The sequence below is a fragment of the Camelus dromedarius genome, chromosome 14 (assembly GCF_036321535.1).
Source record: "Camelus dromedarius isolate mCamDro1 chromosome 14, mCamDro1.pat, whole genome shotgun sequence".
Taxonomy (NCBI): domain Eukaryota; kingdom Metazoa; phylum Chordata; class Mammalia; order Artiodactyla; family Camelidae; genus Camelus; species Camelus dromedarius.
The window spans coordinates 27,030,201-27,050,943 of NC_087449.1; the positions used below are offsets into that span (position 1 = coordinate 27,030,201).

Sequence of the window (20,743 nt, forward strand, 5' to 3'; positions counted from 1 at the left end):
TGTCTGTGACATGAGTGCCTTTATCCGGGGCATCATCCCTGCGCTCTCATCCAATCTGTCACCATGAGTGCGTAAATCCATACCTGTTTGCACGCTGAGCCCATTCATTCCCCAGAGTCTCCAGTGGCTGTGTGCCAGCTACTGAAAAACAAACTGCCTTTCACATCGCTGCCCTCATACTTCCTCACAGTACCTTTCTAAGGAGGAATAAATTTCTTCTTTTATAGCTAAGGGGCTGAGGCATAAGAAAGTGAAGCAACATTTCTAAGAGCTCACAGTTAGTCAACCACAGAGTTAAGATTTGCACGTGGCTCCAGAACTAGTGTGTGCTCTTCTCCACACTTGAGCTTAGCCCTACAGTGAATTTTCTGGCACCTAGACCTTGTTGAGGGAGGGGACGTTCTCCTCTGGTTAAACTCATATGGTTTACTAGGAAGTCCATGCTTGTTACACCGACGTTCATTAAACATATCTAAGCCTCCTCTGGTGAGTCACATGTGCTGAATTCTCTCCCTTCACTAGACTATAAGATGCTTGAGCTTAGAGACCTTGTTTATTTTATTATAGTTATATGTTTATGTCTGGTTCTTGGGGCATATGGTGTATACTCAATTCAAAAAGGTTGAATATATGAATGAATGATTATAAGGAATGCCCATGTCCTGTAGTGGATTCAATCTGACTCTGGTTGACATAAAGAGAAATAGAAAAAGAGACAAATATTCCCATCAGACCAAGGTACACACACACACACAGACACACACACACACAGACACACGCACACACAGACACATGCACGCACAGACTTCTTTCAGTAGAAGCCCCCCACATATACACAGCCTCCATTCCTGGACACACAGACGTGTGCATATTCAACTGTGACTCTTTTACTATTTTGCAGTTTGTGAAGAAATATGGAAACGTTTTTAGCCTAGATTTCTGAGTCATGTCTTCAGTTGTTTTAACTGGATTGCCCTTAATCAAAGAAGCCCTTGTCCACCAGGGCCAAAACTTTGTGAACCGCCCCATAACCCCTATTCGGGAACGTGTCTTTAAGGAAAATGGTAAGTATCTGGACTAACGTAAGACACCTATGTTGGATAGTCTTTGGTCCTTGAAATGTCCTTCTGAGATTGTAATTCTCCAACACTCGCAGGGTCCAGGCCCATCATAAAATTCCTGCCCCTGAAGAAAGCTGAGTGCCCACATTTCCCTGTTGAAGGCACTGCCTCAGGCAACCTGGCATGGTCAGCCACAAAGTCATGGATTTGAGAGAATCTCTGTGACCTGCATGAACTCAGTCTGGATGCTTTGACAAATCAGTGTTCACATCATTCAATTACGTGATGTGTCTTATAAGAAGAGGAAGAGGAAATGTGGTCTCAGTCTCTCTTTCTGCTTTCCCACTGATATCTCTTCCCCTAGGAAAACAGATGTGGATCGGCATCCTTCTGCTGATATTGTGGCTCCTCTTTCCTCTAACTCCTTATGATTTAATATTAAAGCTCAGCCCTGCAAGGTATATCCAGCCTTTGGGTCTGTGTTAGAGCAATTTGGCATGAACACTTAGAATGATCATTAAATACCTTACCGATTTAAAAATCTAAATGGAAAACCCAAATCTATTCTTCTACAAAAGCACCATTTTTTTCAAGTACTTCTCAATTCCTCTTTGGACTACTTTATCCATTATTTCTACATCCTCACTCTATTTATTATCTGCCAGATAAAGCCTGGTGTTAGGCAAGAGTGATGTAACTAACAGTGAGTAGAACAGCCAAAATCATTGTGTTATGCAAATACTTCCACTGAGAATGACAGTATCAACTACTCTAATATTTAAAGTCTCAGTGTTATGAAGGTGAGTGCACATGTACTCTTTTGGGGTATAAAATCTACTCTTGAGATTCTAAAAAGCTAATGGATATAAATGAAAATTAATGTGGTTAGGAAGCAGTCAGGCAGGGGGAACAGAATATGAAAAGCCTCTGAGGTGGGAAGGAGGACAGTGAACTTGAGGAACTGAAAGGGGCCAGTGTGGCAGCGCAGGGATTAAACGGAGATGAAGCTGCTGCGTTTGGCTAGGATCCTTCAGGCATGTTCTTGTTAAGATGTTGTTTTAATACAGACAAAATTGGAAACTATTGAACAGTTTAAGTAGAGGAAGGAATCGTCAGATTCACATTGTACATTTTAAAGATTTATCTAGGCTGCAATGTCAGGATGGAATAAAGGGAGCAAGGGATTATTGTGGCACTTTTGGTTAGAAAACATGGTAGCTTGGACTAAGAAAGTGGTAAGAATTGAATGTACAGTGGATTAGACCAGGACAGTGGCTGTGAAGATATATGGATTTAAGATTTTCTGGAGGTAAGTCCAGTAAGACATAATGACCTAAATGGAGGGAAAATGAGGTATTGAGGTAGACACCCAAGTGGGCAGATAAAGGGAAGAAGGAACACCTGGGGAAAGACAAGGTGTGGGCCTGCCTGGGGCATGGGGGGAGTGGTGTGGAGCAAATCAGGAATTCAGTCATGGATACGCTGAGCTTGAACTCCTTTAAGGCAGCAGAGTCAGGTGCACTCCTGTATGTATGCCCAGTGCTGAGAGACAGAACTAGATGCTCACTATCAGTAGATGTCATTTACTATTTTAGGAGTTATGAGATTTTCTTAGAAATCGAGTCTAGGGTAGGAAGAGAAGAGGCCTGAAGATCATGAATCTTGAAGAACTGCATCATTTTGAAATTTGATAAAAGTAGATGAATTAACCAAATTATGGTAAGTTCTCTGTGGTCAGAGAATTAGGAGGAAAATCTGGAGAGTGAGGTGTCCTGAGCAGCACTGGAAGAGAGTGTTTCAAGAGAGAAGTGTCTCAGGCAGCTGACGTATCCAGATGAGGTTGAAAAAGATCCTGGATTTGACAGGAGGCAGGGCCATTTCATGGAGAGGGTAGAGGCCAAAGCCAGACATTGAAAGGGATTGAAGAGTGCTCTGGACGTGAAGACTGAAAGGAGTGTCACCTCACCTGTGTTATGTAATAAATGATGGTCTATGGAACACACCAAGATTTTTTTGTTGTTCCCTTTTCTGTTGTTCTTTCTGAATTGACTCTTCATACTTCCTTGTTTTCTTGAGTGATTCATTTATCTCTTAAGTTTCAGATTGGATTAGGGCCTTGTCTCCTTATGAGTATGGATTTTGCCTAATCCATAAGTGCATTGTAGTATGTAGCATAAGAAACACTGAAGTATACTTAGATGATAAGTAATCGAAGTGTTGGCTTTGGAGTCAAGCAGCCTGAAATTGAAAGCCTGTTCAGGTGCTTACTAACTCTGTGTCCTTGCAGAGTTTGCTTTTATCCACTGTGTCTGAGTTTCTCATCAACAAAATTGGGGGTGGGGTGTTGGCAATAATGATAGAACCTAGGTCAGGGAGGTTCTGTGAGTACTAAATTACTCATTGCATTAAAAATACAAATTTATCTGGCATTTTAAGCACTCAGTAAATACTACTCAATATACCCACTGCTTTGGGATTATTTCTATGAATAGTATTCAAGTGCCTTAATGCCCTTTCCCTTCCTTCTCTTCATAATGTTGGCTTTCTTTTCCCCAGGATTGGTCATGTCCAATGGCCAGGTGTGGAAGGAGCAAAGAAGGTTTGCCCTGATGACACTGAGGAACTTTGGTTTAGGAAAGAAGAGGTTAGAGGAACACATTCAGGAAGAGGCCCGTTACCTCACCCAGGCAGTAGGGGAGGAGGACGGTGAGTGTGTCATAGGACAGTGAGTGTGTCATAGGACAGGTGCAGGAGACTGCGGCTCATTCCTTCACTGACCAGATGCTTAATAAGAGCCCATGTGCCTGCCCTGTGCCCAGCTCTGAGTAGGGCACTAAGGGGATAACAGTGAACAACTAACCATGATCTGCCCTCTTGGAGCTGGAGAATTAGACACAAGAAGATGGGTGTGAACACATTATTGATTTTAAATTCTGGTCGTCAGTTTTACTCCCAGGCACTGACTGAGTACTTGCTGTAGGTCAGACCCTGTGGAGGGTGCTGGGGCCAGTATCAGAGGTGGTTCTGTGTCATGTAGGGTAGACTCTCAGAGAAAAGAGAAAGACATCAATCATCCTCTCCCTCCAGGACAGCCTTTCGACCTGACTTCAAAATCAAGCATGCAGTTTCCATTATTATTTGCTCCATCATGTCTGGGGAGCGCTTTGACTATAAGGATGATCAATTCCAAGAGCTGCTGAGACTGTTGGATGAGTTCATACACCTGCAGATGTCAATATTCCGCCAGGTGAGACATTCTCACTTCCTACCTTGGATAAGGGTATTGGGCTGATGTCAGACACAGATAAGATGGGGTCTTCTTGGTTTTGTTTTTCAGTCTAATAAATACATAACCTTTTAAAATTGTCTTTGACACAAACATATTTGAAATCAATCTGTTGTATTTACTGTTTTGAATAACTTTGTTAAATATTTACTACAGACAAATAATACTATTAACATTTGTGTAAAGTACAAAACTCCACATGACATTCTCTTCTGAATGCATGTTGTTTTCTTTAAAAGGCACAATATCTCCATCACCTTTGAGTCCCTCCCCTCCATGTCCCTTCCTAACCCCCCATGTCTGTCCTCCCTTGGAAGTTCTCTTCTGTGCCCTGTGCTCCCTGGGCACATTGTTTTGAGATTCCTATATGAGTTGCTCTTTTTAGGAGTTCTGTTTAGTTTTCCATCCTGTGAATATGGCACTGTTTGCTATTCTTTTCTCTCCTGATGACTACTTGGGTGACTTCCACTGTGGGGATGTTGTGATTAAGCTGCTGTGAACATTTTTGTTCACTCGTTCACGTGGGCACATCCTTCCATTTCTCTTGCAGATTCACTTGGACATAAATAGTACTTAACGGTTCCCCAAGTGGCTTCACTGTTTACATGCCCATCCACTCTGGATGTGGTCAATCATCTACTTCTGTCAGGTATACACGTAGGGGGTTCAAGCCTCACCCCTTCTTTGCTGGGCCTGCCCTCCTCCTCTGTCCTGCTGGGCCTGTGAGTCTGTCAATAACTCTGCTCAGCTTCTTGGTCTCTCAGCCTCTTTTCTGGATTTGGAAGGAAATTCTAGGGATAATCAGCCCCAGGTGCTGAGGTATCCTGTCTCATGTCTAGAAGAGGGTTTGCTGTTATTTATACCTGACAAGCATCTTTGTCTGGAGCTTTCTGGACCCATCACACCAAAGGTGATAAAGCAGTTCCTATGAGTCCTGGCACATTAAAGGGGCCTAATGAATGTGGGCTTTTATGATTATTGTCAATGTTATTTTTGAATAATGTTCCCTGTTCTCACTTCTAATCAGGGTAGGCACCCGTTCAGTATTTCCATTTTCTTTCCTCTTCTTAGGACAGAGCCTAGAAAGTCATGAGATTTCAGGGGATACAAAGCTGCCTGTTCCTGGGGAAGACAGTTTCCTGGGTGGGGTGGGTGGGTATGATGGGGCAGTGGGGCAGGGGTAGAAGCATTTCTTAGAGACGCAAAGGAGACCAGGTACTTTGATGGACAACTACACACACCTTATCTCTGTTGACTTTTTCCAACAGTCCTTTAAGGTGAAATAAAACATCCTGATGTGTGCAAGGAGATATCGTCATGTCTAAGCAAATCCGCATACTGGTCCACAGGCTCTGTGTTAAGTGTGGGGTGGGTCTCCTGTCATGTAGTCTCCAAAATAACCCTCAAGCCTGACTGGCAGCCAGTTTAAGTAGTGAGAAACCACATTATTATTATTATTATTATTATTATTATTATTATTATTATTATATTATTATTATTATTATTAATTACCAAAGTATCATAACTGGAAAACAACAGAGCTAACAGTCCAATTCCTGCCAGTTTCTCTTTAAATCTAGGCCATTTTCCATTATCTTATGCTATCTCTTTTTGACTAGATATTATAAGAGAAAATATATTTAAAACTACTCTATTTCACCATTAAACTCTCTTACCCACATGGAGATTACATCATAGTGGGGATGGACAAATATATATATACATACATACACACACACACATGTTTAACACAGATACAAGGATGCACAGACAGATAGACGTGTATTACACACACACACACACACACACACATATACTAGTGATAATTCCAAAGAAGGAAAATAAAACAAAATAAAGGAATGGAAGGAGGGTGCAGAAGTTCTGCTAATTATAGGATCATCAAACAAGACAGGTCCAAGTAGGTGACCTTTGGGGAGCACCTTAATGAAGGAAGGGGCTGGAGTTGTGCAGATTTCAGAGGAAGACCATTCCAGGTGGAAGGAATAGCAAATGCAAAGACCTAAACAAGGACATCCTGGGTGTTACCACAGAGGCCGGTGGGGCTGCACTGGAAAGAGTAAGAGAGAGGAAGATGGCGGGGAGGATAGCAGAGGAGGAGACAGGGGTGTGAGGGGCCAGATAATGGAGAGCTTCAGGCCAGGAGAATGAGGTTGAATTTTTTTCTAAATGTCATGGAAAGTCACTGGAGGATTGAGAGCCAGAAAGTGAAGTGATCAATTAAACTGTTAAATGACCCGCCTGGGAGCTGAGCTGAATGGGGTGAAGGATGGAATCAGGAACCCTGCTGGGGGCTATCACAGCATCCACGTAGGAAATGCAGGTGTTTTGTACAAGGATGACAAAGCAGTTGGAGTGGTGACAGGTCGTCTGACACTGGTTATACTGTGGATGGAGGGCTGACATGCTTGGTCAGAGGGTAAGAAGAGGGATGAGAATAAGAAGTGTCAACGGTTACATTCTGTTAAAAAGTGGAAAACTAGTACCACCTTACCATGATTGTTTTGATTTTCTCAATCAGCTCCAGGATGTCTTTCCAAGGATAATGAAATTCCTATCTGGATCCCACTAAAGGGTCTTTAGTAACTGGGAGAACTGAAAACATTTGCTGCCTATGTGATTGAAAACCACAAGAAGGACTGAAATCCTGCTGAAGCAAGAGACTTTATTTATGCTTACATCCAGGAAATAGTGAATATGAGGAATCCAGCGTTCCTTCCTGAGTTCTGTATTCAGGCATTCAGGTAGAGGAGGGGCAGCAGAAGCCTGGAGCAGGTGTCAGAGCACAGGGGGGATGAGCCAAGACCCGCCCTGCATGGGAGGGGGGGGCGGGGGATGTAACCATCCCCCTTTTCAGCTCTTTTCTCTGTTTGCACTTATCCTCTGAAACCTCTGATATCAGTGTTCATTAAGCACCTGTTAAGGACTAGCCTCAGTGCTAGGGATTTGATGTAATGCTTCTTAATCTTCAAAGCAGTACCAAATACAGGGCCTACTTTAGGTGTGTTTCAGGTCGGTAAGATCATTTATTCACCGCTTATGAGTACTTATCCTCTGTCTCAGATTCTGCAACTACAAGATGGAACAAAGAAAATCTGTATAGTTTTGTCAGAATTAAGCGATTAATGCATAGAGGTGGCAGCAATGCCTGGCATATAATAAGCACCCAAGAAATGTCAGGCGCTGCTGTTGTCCTGATTAAAGTTCACCAGGCTTGGTTCCAATCACTGGACGAGAGGGTCATTGAAAAACGTGGAGCTCAAAGGTCTGCAGTGCTGTCAGAGATGCAACGGAAACCTAACCCTAGAGGCCTGTGTTCTCACAGAGAGAGAGGCTTTCTAAATAGCAAACAAAAAGGCTTCCAGCCTGGCCTTTTCCAAAATCCGAGCGTGTTCTCCCAGGAGTCAGGCCCTTGGCATCTGGTGAGGCATGTGGGCTTGATGGTGGAGGGTGGGAAGGAGAGGACCCACTGATGGGGAGGCTGCAGGAGGCAGGGCCTAGGAAAGGAGCAGGCAGAACTGGTGGTACAGGGAGCCCCATGGCAGGGGGGTGGGGGGGCGGAGTGAGTCCCTGAAGGGAGTGGTGTGGCTGGGATCCACTGGGGTTGCAAGGGCCTAGGGGCGGGGATAGGGGGCGGGGCGGGGCGCTCATATTAGAGCCCCGCTGGGACAGTCATTGCATCTGAACTCAGAAAAGAGAGCAGATACCACAGCCATGCTGGGCTCCTTGGGCTCCCTGGCGGCGGCCCTCCGGGGGCTGCTCCGTCTCCGCAGTCTCCTGCTGGGTGCTCTCATCTTTCTCTTCTTTGCCGATTTCCTCAAAAGTCGGCGCCCTAAGAACTACCCACCTGGGCCCCTGCACCTGCCCTTCGTAGGACACCTCTTCCTTCTGGATTTTGGGAAATTGCACCTATCGCTTCAGCCGGTAGGAGTGGGGGAAAGTGCCCTGGCGCCTCCTGACCCTGACCTGTAGGGCAAAGGCCATTCCTGGTACCGGGGGCAGGAGGATGCGGGGGGATGCGGGGGGGAAGTTGACGCTAAAGCTGATATCCTGGTACCCCCTGCATTGAGCTTTGTATTCCTCATCGTCAACTGTCTTGATTCCATCTGCCCCTTCTAGGGGTGAAATATTGTGAGCTGTTTACATTTTAGAATGCCAGACATGCTACGTTCTTTAAGTCATTTGTGTGTCATGTTATGCACTATTGGCACATCCTATTTGTAATATGATCACCTTGTCTCTTTAATACTGTTATCCTCAGTGTTGGGGGGAAATGCTATACTTTCCCTCTTCCAGTCTGCATTTCCCATGAGTAAAATGTGATACCATTACCTAAATCCTCACCACCTTACAACTGAGTTGCTGCCATCCCCACAAGGACTGAGCCCTCACCTTCAGTCTCCTCACTCTGCAATCCACTCTCACTAAAGTAGTCATTTACAATGTCATTCCTCTCTTCAGGCTTTCTCCCTACTTCCCAGCTGCCTCCCAAGTTCAGACTCCCTAGGGAGCCGCTTGGAACCCTTCTCGTAGCCTCTTTCCACTTCTTTGTAATCATCTCCCATCAGGACTTCCTAACTGTGGTCACTCTGAATTCCCTAAAATTCTCTCCAACATCCAACACTTTCCCAAGATTATTCAGCTGCTTCCCTGTCTCTCAGCACTGGTACTTTGCTGAGAGACGACACTGTGACAGGTAGTTGTGAACATTAAATAAAACAGTGAATGGTCAATATTAATATAGCGAATAGCAGGTGGCCAACAAATATTAATTCCCCTTTGCCTAGAAATTACCTGCAGCAATTTAAACACAAGCCTATAGTGGATACTTTAGTTCACATGGAGAAGTATTTGTCACTTTCTGGGAGAAACACCCAGTTGGAACCACTAAGTGACAGAATTAGTCTATAGAAATCCAAAGCTAGGCTCCTAAATCTGTCCCCTTATTCAAGAAATGTGTTATTCAATTTCCAAGTAGTGGGAGATTTTCTTGTTTTCTTTCTGTTAATGATTTCCAGTTTGAGTCCATTACTGTCTGAGGACATATATTTATGATTTCAATTTTTTAAAAATATGTAAATGTTGGTTTATGACCCAAGATACAGCACCATGCATACTTGGAAAAAATGTGTATTCTCCTGTTGTTGGGTGGAGTGTTTTATACCATATGTCGATTAGAAATAATTAGGTAACTGTGTTCTTTACTTCTTCTGTATGCCTGTTGACTTCTTATCTACTGATGCTCAGTGACTAGGAGAGGCATATTGAAGTCTCCAAATATAATTGCCATTCTGTCTATATCTCTAGTCAGTTCTAGTACTTTTCACTTATGTAATTGGCAGCTCTTTTTATGGTGCATATACATTAAAATTGTTATGTCATGTTGGTGAATTGGTTCTTTAATTATTGTGCAATGTCCCACTTTATTTGTGGTAACTTTCTTTGCCTGAACTTTATTTTGTCTGATGTAATATGGACACACCAGCTCTCTTCTGATTAGGATTTGCATAGTGTATTCTTCTCCATTCTTTCACTTTTAACCTTAGCTTATATTGTTATATTTTCATTGAATTTCTTATCAATAGAATACAGGTGGGTCATTTTTAAAATTTTGCTCATATCTGTCTTTTAATGTGTGAATTTTGATCATTTATATTTAAATACATTATTGATATATTAATACCTAACCCTGCCATTTTACTTTTTCTTTTCTTTTTTTTAAATTGTATTTTATCTCTCTCTTTCTTTTTGCTGTCTTCCTGTGCGTCACCTGAACATTATTTAAGAATTCAGTTTTTTTCTGTAGTGTTTTTGACTCTCTCTCTTTGTATTGTGTTTTACATGCTTGCTCTAAAGATACCATGCTCTGCATGCACAGCTTATTGAATTAAGAATCAATACTTTTCCACTTAAAGAGGAATATAGACACCTTACAACTTCAGGTCACTTTACCTTTTGCAGTTTTTAATACATAAAATATGTTAAATATTATCTCTGCATACGTAGAGAACTACATCAGACAGTAGTTATGACAGTTATAACATGGCTTTTAACAGTCAAGCGCAACTTTTTATTCCAGAAGAGAAGAATAGTCTCGTGTATTTACCCACTTATTTGTGCTTCCCCTTGCTCTTTCTTTTGTAACTGAAGAACTTTCTTTAGCCATTCTTTTAAAACTGGTCTGCCAGCAAAAAAAAAAAAAAAAAAAAAAAATTTCTTAGCTTTCTTTCATCTAAAAAGTTTTTATTTCACCTTCATTTCTGCAGTACATTTTCACTGGATATAAAATTCTAGGTTGACATTTTCTTTTATTCTTAAAAATATTGTGCTATTGGGGGGGGGGGGGCGCTCCCGACTTCCTGATGAGAAATCTGTGAACTGTTTTCTCTATGAGAGATTAGTTGTTTTCCTCTGCATACTTTCAAGAAATTTTCATTGTTTTTACTTTTTAGAGATTTGATTACGGTATGTCTTGCTGTTGAATTCCTTGGATTTACTGGGTTCACTCACAGCTTCCTGGATATACAGGTTTTACTGCTACCACGTTTGAGAATTTTTCAGATACTCGTTCTTCAAATATTTTTTCAAGTCCATGTTTTTTGTTTGTTTTTCATTTCTTTCTAGTACTCTTGGTCACTAATGGCACTTTTGTCATCCTAACATCAGTCACCGAAGCTCTGTTTTTGTTTTTTTTTCACTCTATTTTTTCTGAGTTGTTACAATTGGGTACTTTGTCTTCATGTATTCAATTTCTTTGATTCTTCTGTCATTAATACTCTGCATTGAGTTGCTCTAATGAGTTTTTTGTTAGGTTATCTTATTTTTTATTTCTATAATTTCTCTTTGGTTCTTATGTATATTTTCTACTTCTCTGTTAAGATTTTCTATTTTTAAAAATTTTGAGTGTAATTGTTTATTAAAACATACTTATAATCAATGCATAAAAGTATTCTATAATTCCAACATCTCTATCATCTCAGTGTTGGTCTCAACTCATTCAAGTTGACTTTTCCTTGATTCTTGGTAACATGAGTAATTTTACACTATAGTCTGGACATTTTCGGTATTTTGTTATGTGACTGGGGTATTTGCGTAAATCTGCACTTTAGCAGATATTCAACCTACTTATGTTCAGTGCTGACTCTTGTTGATTGGAATTTAAATGTCAATTTAAGTTATAGAACCTTTGCAGTGCTATACTGGTCTACCACACTTATGTGTTACCCTCCCCCACAAGACTCCAGCCCACATTCTCATCCTTACAGGCTGGAGAGAATGAGGATGGGGACAAAAGACTGGAGCCCTTTGAGTAGGAAAGCCTGTTTTTTTGCTGCATGGGGAATGCAAGTCAGCAATGTCCCTACAACTTCTCTATGGGAATGGGTACCTCCTTATTTCTCTCCAGTGGCAGAAATCAGAATTTTGCCCCCTGAGTCCTCCAAGGAGTCTCTCTACTGCAGTTCAGCAGTGATATTCACAATGCGGAGTCAGTAGAGGAGTGGCATCTCTTTTTTGCTTGAATCGGGTGAAGACAAGTTTCTACCCATACTTTCCAGTATTATAGCACACCCCCATTAAGGTGGAGTACACACATAGACTGAAAGTGAGGATATAGGAAAACTTATTTCATGTAAATGAGATGACAAGAAAGCAAGGGTGGCAATATTCATACCAGACAAAAGAGACTTTAAAACAAGGGCCATAAAGAAAGATGAATGACACTATATAATGATAAATGGAGTAATACAAGAAGAAGATACTACATATGTTAACATATATGCACCCTATATAGGAGTACCTAAATACATAAAACAAATACTAACAGACATAAAGGGAGAAATGGAGGGAAATACTATATTAGTAGGAGACTTTAACCTCCCACAAACATCGTTGGATAGGTCTTCCAGGCAGAAAATCAATAAGGCAACAAATATACTAAATGACACAATAGTCTATTTAAGCATAAGTGATATTTCAAGAACATTACATCCCAAATAAACAGAATAAATTTTTTTCAAGTGCACATGGAACATTCTTTATGTTAGACCACCACATACTCGGACACAAAAGAAGCCTTTACAAATTTAAGAGGGTAGAATAATTTCAGGCATCTTTTCTACCACCATGGCATGAAACTAGAAATCAACCAAAGAAAGACAAACAAGAAAAAAAAAAATAAAGGCATGGGGACTAAACAAAATGCTACTAAAAAACCAATGGGTCAATAATGGAATCAAAGAAGAAAGTAAAAAACACCTTGAGACAATTGACAATGAAAACGCAACCACACAAAATCTATGGGATGAAGCAAAAGCACTCCTAAGTGGGAAGTTTGTATCAACACAGACCATTCTCAAGAAAGAACAATCTCAAATAAACAACCTAACCTACCACTTGGAAGAAGAGCAATAGGAACAAATAAAACCTGAGATCAACAGAAGGAAAGCAATAATAAAGATCAATGAGGAAGTGAATAAAGTAGAGGTTTTTAAAAAGCAAAAGAAGAAAACAATGAAACAAGAGCTGGTTTTTGAAAGAGTAAACGAAATCAACAAACTCCTGGCCAGGCTCACTAGAAGAAAACAGTGGACACAAAAGATCAAAATATGACATGAAAGGGGAGAAATTACAACTAACACTACAGAAATAGAAGAAACTGTAAGAGAATACTATCAACAACTGTATGTCCACAAATTGGACAACCTTGAAGAAAGAGACATGTTTCTAGAAACATACAGTCCACCAAAACTGAATTCAGAAGAAATAGATAATTTGAACCAGAGTAATCACTAGAAGTGCAATGGAATTTGCAATAAAAAACCTCCCTGCAAACAAAAGTCCAGGACAAGATGGCTTTACTGGGGAATTCTACCAAACATAGAAAGAAGAACTTATACCAATCCTTCTCAAACTCTTCCAAAAGATTCAAGTGGAAGAAACAGTCTCAAACTCATTCTATGAAACCACCATCACCCTGATACCGAAACCAGACCAAAACAAACAAACAAACAAACAAAAACCCCAACACTACCGAAAAAAAACATACAGGAGAATATTGTTAATGAACATAAAGCAAATATTCTCAGTAAAATCCTTAAACAGAATCCAGCAACACCTGAAAAAGTATCATACATTATGATCAAGTTGGTTTCAACCCCGGGACACAAGGATGGTTCAATATAGGCAAATCCATGGTATTTTCTCTGATGGGGTGATGGGTTGCAGGGTGCTTGGGTGACCTGGAGGAGCATAAGTGGATGGCAACTGGGGAGGAGGAGCCACAGATACCTGTAGGAAATGAACCCCTTTGTTTGATACCATGGCCTGCAGCTGGACACAGCCCTGCACACAGGAGGCAGGGACAGGGCCTACATAGATTCCTCTGTTAAATTAACAGGTCAGGAAAGACTTTGGTTAATGACCATTGAATGCTATCCAAACCATCCTTGCCCATACCTGCTCATTTGTGTACAGTCATGTCACACCTGCACACTCTTCCATTGTCTCTCTCTTCCTTCCTCTCTCCACCCGCATCACTCTCATTCTCACATTAAATCTCTCATCCCACTAAACTCTAAGGTCCTCGCACCATCTCAGGTTCATGTCTTTGTCCTTATGTTCTATATGATGCCTGCCAATTCCCTCCAAACCCAATAGCTTTCTCACCTTGGCTAAGTTACTTTGGGTGTGACTCATTTTTCTTTACTGAAAGACAATGACAATCATTACTTCTGTAGGGTGGTTGTGAAGTAAATGGGATAAAATGGGAAGGTGCTTAATATGGCATCCAGTGGATGTGGTTGTCTGTGAGCCCAAGTGCCTTTCTCCAGCACATTGTCCATGTGCCCTTGTCCAGTCTGTCACCATGAGTGGATTCATCCAGGTCCCTTTGCACACAAAATCATTCATTCCCCAGAGTCTGGAGTGGCTGTTTTTCAGATACCAGGAGACAAAATGCCTTCCACATTACTGGTCTCAGTCTTCCTCACAGAAACCTTTGAGGGAGGAATAATTTCCCCCTTTCAGCAGGGGGCTGAAACTCAAAATAAGTGAAGGAATTTGCCTGAGAGCTCCCAACAGTCAAATATGGAGTTAAGATTTACACATGGCTCCAGAATTAGTGTGCTCTTCTCCACACCTGACCCCAGCCCTATAATGACTTTTCTATTATCTGGAGCATGTTTGCAGAGGGGACATTCTCTTCTGGTTAAACAGAAATGGTTTGCTAAGAAGTCCAGGCTTCCAGAAATTTTATAAACATATCTCAGCTTCCTCTGGTGAGTCACTTGTGATGAATTCTCTCCCTTCACTAGACTCTAAGATGCTTGAATTTAGCGCCTTCTTTGTTTTATTATAGTTGTATCTTTATGCCTTGTTCATAGGATACATGGTACATGCTCACTCAATTCAAATAGGTTGAACAAATGAATGAAAAATCTTAAGGAAAGTTTATGTCCTGTAGTGCATTCAACCAAATCTAGTTGAGAGGAGGACAAATGGAAAAGGAAGAGATATTCCCACCAGACCCAGGTGCGCATGCACACACACACACACACACACACACACACAGACTCCCTTCAATATGAGCTACACACACCTTTCATTCTTGGACACACAGACACGCTCATATTCAACTGTGACCTTTTTACTATTTTTCAGATTGTGAAGAAATATGGGAACCTTCTTGGTCTGGAATTTGGTGGAATATCTTCAATTATTATAACTGGGTTGCCCTTACTCAAAGAAGTCCTTGTCCACCAGGGCCAAAACTTTTTGAACCACCCCATAACACCTTTCACAGGCCGTGTATTTAAGAACAAAGGTAAGACTCATATGGTTGTGATTCTTGTGGTCTGTGAAAGGTGCCTCTGTGACTGTAATTCTCCAACACTCCCAGCGACCAGGCCCATCATGAAATTTCTGCCCCTGAAAGAAGCTTAGTGCCCACATTTCCCTGTTGAAGACACATCCTCAGGGAACCTGGCAGGGTCAGCTCCAATGTCATGGATTTGGGAGAAGCTGTCACCTGCATGAACTTTCTCTGGATGCTTTGATAAATCTGGATGCTTTGATAAATGAAAGCATCCAGAGAAAGTTCATGCAGGTGACAGCTTCTCCCAGATGATGTGATTTAGTCCACATCACTAAATGATGTGATGTGTTTTGTAAGAAGAGGAGGAGGCAATGCATTCCAGGTCTCTTTTTCTGCTTTCCCATTGAAATCTCTTCCCTCAGGAAAATGGATGTGGATCTGCGTCCTCCTGCTGAATCTGCTGATCCCCTCTTGCCTCTAGTCACTTACACTTTCATATTAAGGCTGTGCCTCACAAGGTATCAAGATCCTCTAATTCAATTTTAGAACAGTTTGAAATGCATACTTCACAAAATCATTAAATAAACTTACGGGTTGAAAAATCCAAATAAAAAATTCAAATAAATTCTTCTGCCAAAGCATCCTTGTTTTCAGGTGTTCTCAATTCCTTTTTGAAATATTTTACCCATTACCTCTACATCCATTCACTCAATTTATTATCTGCCCTGTGACACCTGTTGCCAGACACAAGTGATGTGACAGTGAGTAGGACAGACAAAATCCTTGTCGTCATGTAACTTACATTCTATCCAGAAGGTGGTATCAATTAGTCTAATAATTTAAAGTCTTAGTGTTATGAAGGTACGTGCTGAGTGCATCCATTAGGGATATCTAATCTAGTCCTGAGATACAAAAATGCTAATGACTGTAAATGACAACTAATTTAATACAGTGAGGAAGCAATAAGCAGAGGGAGTAGAATATGAAAAGTCTCTGAGGTGGGAAGGAGGACAGTGAACTTGGGAAATTGAAAGCTGGCCAGTGTGGCAGCGCAGGGATTAAATGGAGGTGAAGCTGCTGAGTTTGGCCAGGATCCTTCCTGCATGTTCTTGTTATGGATGTAGCTTTTATCTGAATAACAATGGAAACTTGGTTTAAGTAGAGGAAGGAATCATCATATTTACATTGCACACTTTAAAGACTTAGCTAGATTGCAATGTCAGGAATGGAATATAGGGATAAAGAGATTATTGTAGCATTTTTGGTTAGAGAAGGTGGTAGCTTGGACTAGTAAGGTGACAAGAAATGACATTACAGTGTGTTAGGCCAGGATAGTGGCCCTAAAAATACATAGATTTAAGATATTCAGGAGGTAAATCCAGTAAGACATGATGACCTAAATGTTGGGAGAATGAGATATTGAGGTGGACACCCAAGTGGGCAGATAAAAGGAAGAAACATTTGGGGAGGACAAGGTGTGGGCTGGCTTGGGGGGAAAGTTGTGCGGAGCAAATCGTGAATTCAGTCATGAATATGCTGAGCTTGAAATCCTTTAAGTCAACAGAGTCAAGCAGACACTTGTATGAATGCTTGGAGCTAAGAAAGAAATAGATGCTATCAGTAGACGTTACTTAAAATTTAGGAGTTAATGAGATTTTTCTCACAAATGGAGCCTAGGGTAGGAAGAGAAGAGGCCTGAAGATCATGAATCTTGAAGAACTGCATCATTTTGAAATTTGATAAAAGTAGATGAATTAACCAAATTATGGTAAGTTCTCTGTGGTCAGAGAATTAGGAGGAAAATCTGGAGAGTGAGGTGTCCTGAGCACCATTGGAAGAGAGTGTTTCAAGAGAGAAGTGTCTCAGGCAGCTGACGTATCCAGATGAGGTTGTAAAGGGTCTTGGATTTGACAGCAGGGAGGGCCATTTCATGGAGAGGGTGGAGGCCAGAGCCAGACATTAAAAGGGATTGATGAGTTCTTTGGACATGAAGACATGAAAGGGGTGTGTTCTCCCCTGTGTTATGAAATGGGCAATGGTCAATTAAACACACCGATGTGGGTTTTCTTTTTTTCTTCTTTGCTCTGTTGTTCTTTTTGCATAGACTCTTCACCAAACCTTGATTTCTTCAGTGATTCATTTATTTCTTACGGTCTGACTTGGAGTAAGGCCTTGCCTCCTTATGAGTATGGATTTTGTCTAACCCATAAGTACATTCTTCCTAGGTACACAACAAACACTGAAATATACTTAGGTGATAAGTAATCAAAGGCATGGACTTTGGAGTCAGGGAGCCTAAATTTCAAAACCAGTTCACCTGCTTAATAACTCTCTGTCCTTGCAAAATTTTACTTTCTCCATTGTATCTCAGTTTTTTATCAACAAAATCATAGGTTGGGTGTTGGCAGTAATGATAGTACCTAGCTCAGAGAGGCTCTGTTAGTTCTAAATTAAATGATGCAATAAAAATACAAATGTGTCTGGCATTGCAAGCAATCAGTAAGTACTAGCCATTATATTCATTGTTTGGGAGGGTTTTTATGGATAATTTTCTAGTGCCTGATGCCTTTTTCCTTCCTTCCATCTGATACACATCCCAATGGAATTTGTTGGCTCTCTTTTCATAATGTTGGCTCTCTTTTTCCCAGGATTGATCATGTCCAATGGCCAGGAATGGAAGGAGCAAAGAAGGTTTGCCCTGATGACACTGAGGAACTTTGGTTTAGGAAAGAAGAGCTTAGAGGAACGCATTCAGGAAGAGGCCCGCTACCTCACCCAGGCAGTAGGAGAGGAGGCTGGTGAGTGTGTCATAGGACAGGTGCAGGAGACTGAGGCTCATTCCTTCACCTACCAGATGCTTAATAAGTGGCCACGTGCCTGCCTGTGCCCAGCACTGTGTAGGGCACTGAGGGGATAACAGTGAACAACTAACCATGACCTGCCCTTATGGAGCTGGAAAGTTAGACACGAGAAGACGGGTATAGAACACATTATTGATTTTAAATCCTGGTTGTCAGTTTGACTTCCAGGCACTGACTGAATACTTGCTGTAGGTCAGACCCTGCGGAGGGTGCTGGGTCCAGTCTCAGAGGTGGTTCTGTTCTCAGTGTGTCCTGTGTCGTGTAGGGTAGACCCTCAGAGGAAATGGAAAGGCACAAATCTGAAGGATCCACCTCTTCCTCTCCTTCCAGGACAGCCTTTCGACCCTGACTTCAAAATCAGGAATGCAGTTTCCAATATTATCTGCTCCATCACATTTGGGGAGCGTTTTGACTACCAGGATGATGAGTTCCAGGAGCTGCTGAGGCTGCTGGATGAATTCACACGTCTGCAGATGTCAATGTTCCGCCAGGTGAGACGTTCTCACTTCCTACCTTGGATAAGGGTATTGGGCTGATGTCAGACACAGATGAGATGCGGTCTTCCTGGTTTTGTTTTTTGAGCTAATACATAACCTTCTAAAATTGACATTAACAGAAATATTTTTGAAATTCATCTGTTGTATTTACCGTTTTACATAATATTGTTAAATATTTACTATAGACAAAGAATTTTACTAACATTCATGTGAAGGACAAATTTCATATCAGCTGCACTTGTGCACAAATGTTGTTTTCTTTAAAAAGCACAATGTCTCCATCACCTTGGAGTCCCTCCTCTCCATGTACCTTCCTAACCCCCCACCTCCATCCTCCCAAGGAAGTTCTCTTCTGTGCCTGGTGCTCCCTGGGCACACTGTTTTGAGGTTCATATGTTATGTGCTCTTGTTTTTACTGCTGAGTTTTCTACTTTTTGTTATTCTTTTCCTACTGATGACAGTTGGGTGAGTTCCAGAGTGGGGATGTTGGAACTAAAGCTGCCTTCAACATTCTTGTTCTGTCGTTCACATGGACACATCCTCCCTTGTGTGTTGCATTTGCACCTGGATGTAAAAAGTACTTAAACATTTCTCCTGTAGCTGCACTGCTTCCATGCCTATCCACAGGTGCTATGTTCAATCTCCTAATTTTTAAAGTTATAGATGTGGGGGTTTGAAACCTCACCCTTTCCTTGGTGGGCCCTGCCCTCCTCCTCTGTCCTGCTGGGACTGTGAGTCTGTCAATAACCCTGCTCAGCTTCGTGGTCACTCAGCCTCCCTTCTGCATTTGAAAGAAACTTCTAGGGATATTCAGCCCCAAGTGTTGATGTCGCCTCTCTAATGTTTAGAAGAGGGTTTGCTATTATTTATTCCTGATAAGCATTTTTTTCCTGGAGCTTTCTGGACCCATCACACCAAAATGGATAAAACAGTTCCTATGATTCTTGGCACATTAAAGGGCCCTAATGAATGTGAGCTATTATATTTATCATTTATGTTATTTTGAATAGCATTCCTTTTTCTCACTTCTAATCAGGGTAGGTCCCCATTCAGTAATTCTATTCTCTTCCCTCCTCTTAAGACAGAACCTAGGAAGTCATGAGAGTTCTGTGGGTACCCAGGGGAGAGAAATTCCTAGGAGGTTGATGGGGCATTGGGCCATGGGTAGAAGCATTTCTTAGTGACACAAAAGAGGCCAGGTACTTCGATGGACAACTACACACAATTTATCTCTGCCGATTTTTTACAACAGTTCTTTAAAGATGAAATGAAGCATCCTGATGTGTGCAAGCAGACATGGGAATGTGTAAGGAAATCCACATAGTGTCCGCTGGCTCTGTGTTAAGTGGGGGGTGGATCTCATTTCCTTTGTTCTTGAAAAAAACCCTCAGGCCTCACTGACAGCTGGTATAAATAGCAACAAATCACATTATTACTGTGATTATTATAAGTATTAGTGCCAATGCATTATAGCTAGAAACCAAGAGAGCTAATAGACACACCTGTGCATGTTTTATTATAAATCTAGGCCACTTTCCATTATGTTATGCTATCTATTTTCTCCCAGGTATTATTAGATAAAATATCTTCAAAAACCACTTTATTTTAGTAGAAAATGTCTTATGTATACTGAGATTTGATCAGAGTGGGGACAGACAAATAAATACATATAAAGGTTTATCATAGTTAGTTATGTAGATAGACAGGTTTACACACACACACATATTTACACACACACACACACACACACACACACAAATAACTAGTGATAACTGCCAAGGAGTCAATTAAACAAAATAAAGGAATGGAAGGATGGTGCAGAAGTTCTGCTAATTATAGGATCATCAGGTAAGACAGGTCCAAGTAGGTGGCCTTTGAGCAGCACCTTAATGAAGGAAGGGGCTGGAGTTGTGCAGATTTCAGAGGAAGACCATTTGCTAAGACCTAAACAAGGACATCCTGGGTGTTACCACAGAGGCCAGTGGGGTTGCACTGGAAACAGTAAGGGACATGAAGATGGTGGGGATAATAGCAGAGAAGGAGACAGGAGTGTGACGGGCAGCTCATGTAGAGCTACAGGCCAGGAGAATGAGATAGAATTTCATCTAAATGTCATGGTAAGGCATTGGAGAATTGAGAGCCAGAAAGTGAAATGATCAACTAAACTGTAAACAGTCATCCAGGGAGCTCAATGGAAAATAGACTGG

The 20,743-nt window shown here is 41.4% G+C and overlaps 1 protein-coding gene across 1 annotated transcript in view; it reads left to right on the forward strand.

Annotated features, from left to right (window-relative positions):
• The first annotated feature begins 596 nt into the window (after nt 1-596).
• The window catches only part of LOC105096286 (cytochrome P450 2J2-like), a 33,652-nt gene continuing 13,505 nt past the window's right edge, over nt 597-20,743 (forward strand). Inside the window, 6 exon segments of the mRNA XM_064493528.1 lie at nt 597-1,064; nt 3,618-3,767; nt 4,149-4,308; nt 15,025-15,187; nt 17,827-17,976; nt 18,370-18,530. Of these exon segments, the coding sequence (XP_064349598.1) occupies nt 4,210-4,308; nt 15,025-15,187; nt 17,827-17,976; nt 18,370-18,530 (573 nt within the window). The 5' untranslated portion in view covers nt 597-1,064; nt 3,618-3,767; nt 4,149-4,209.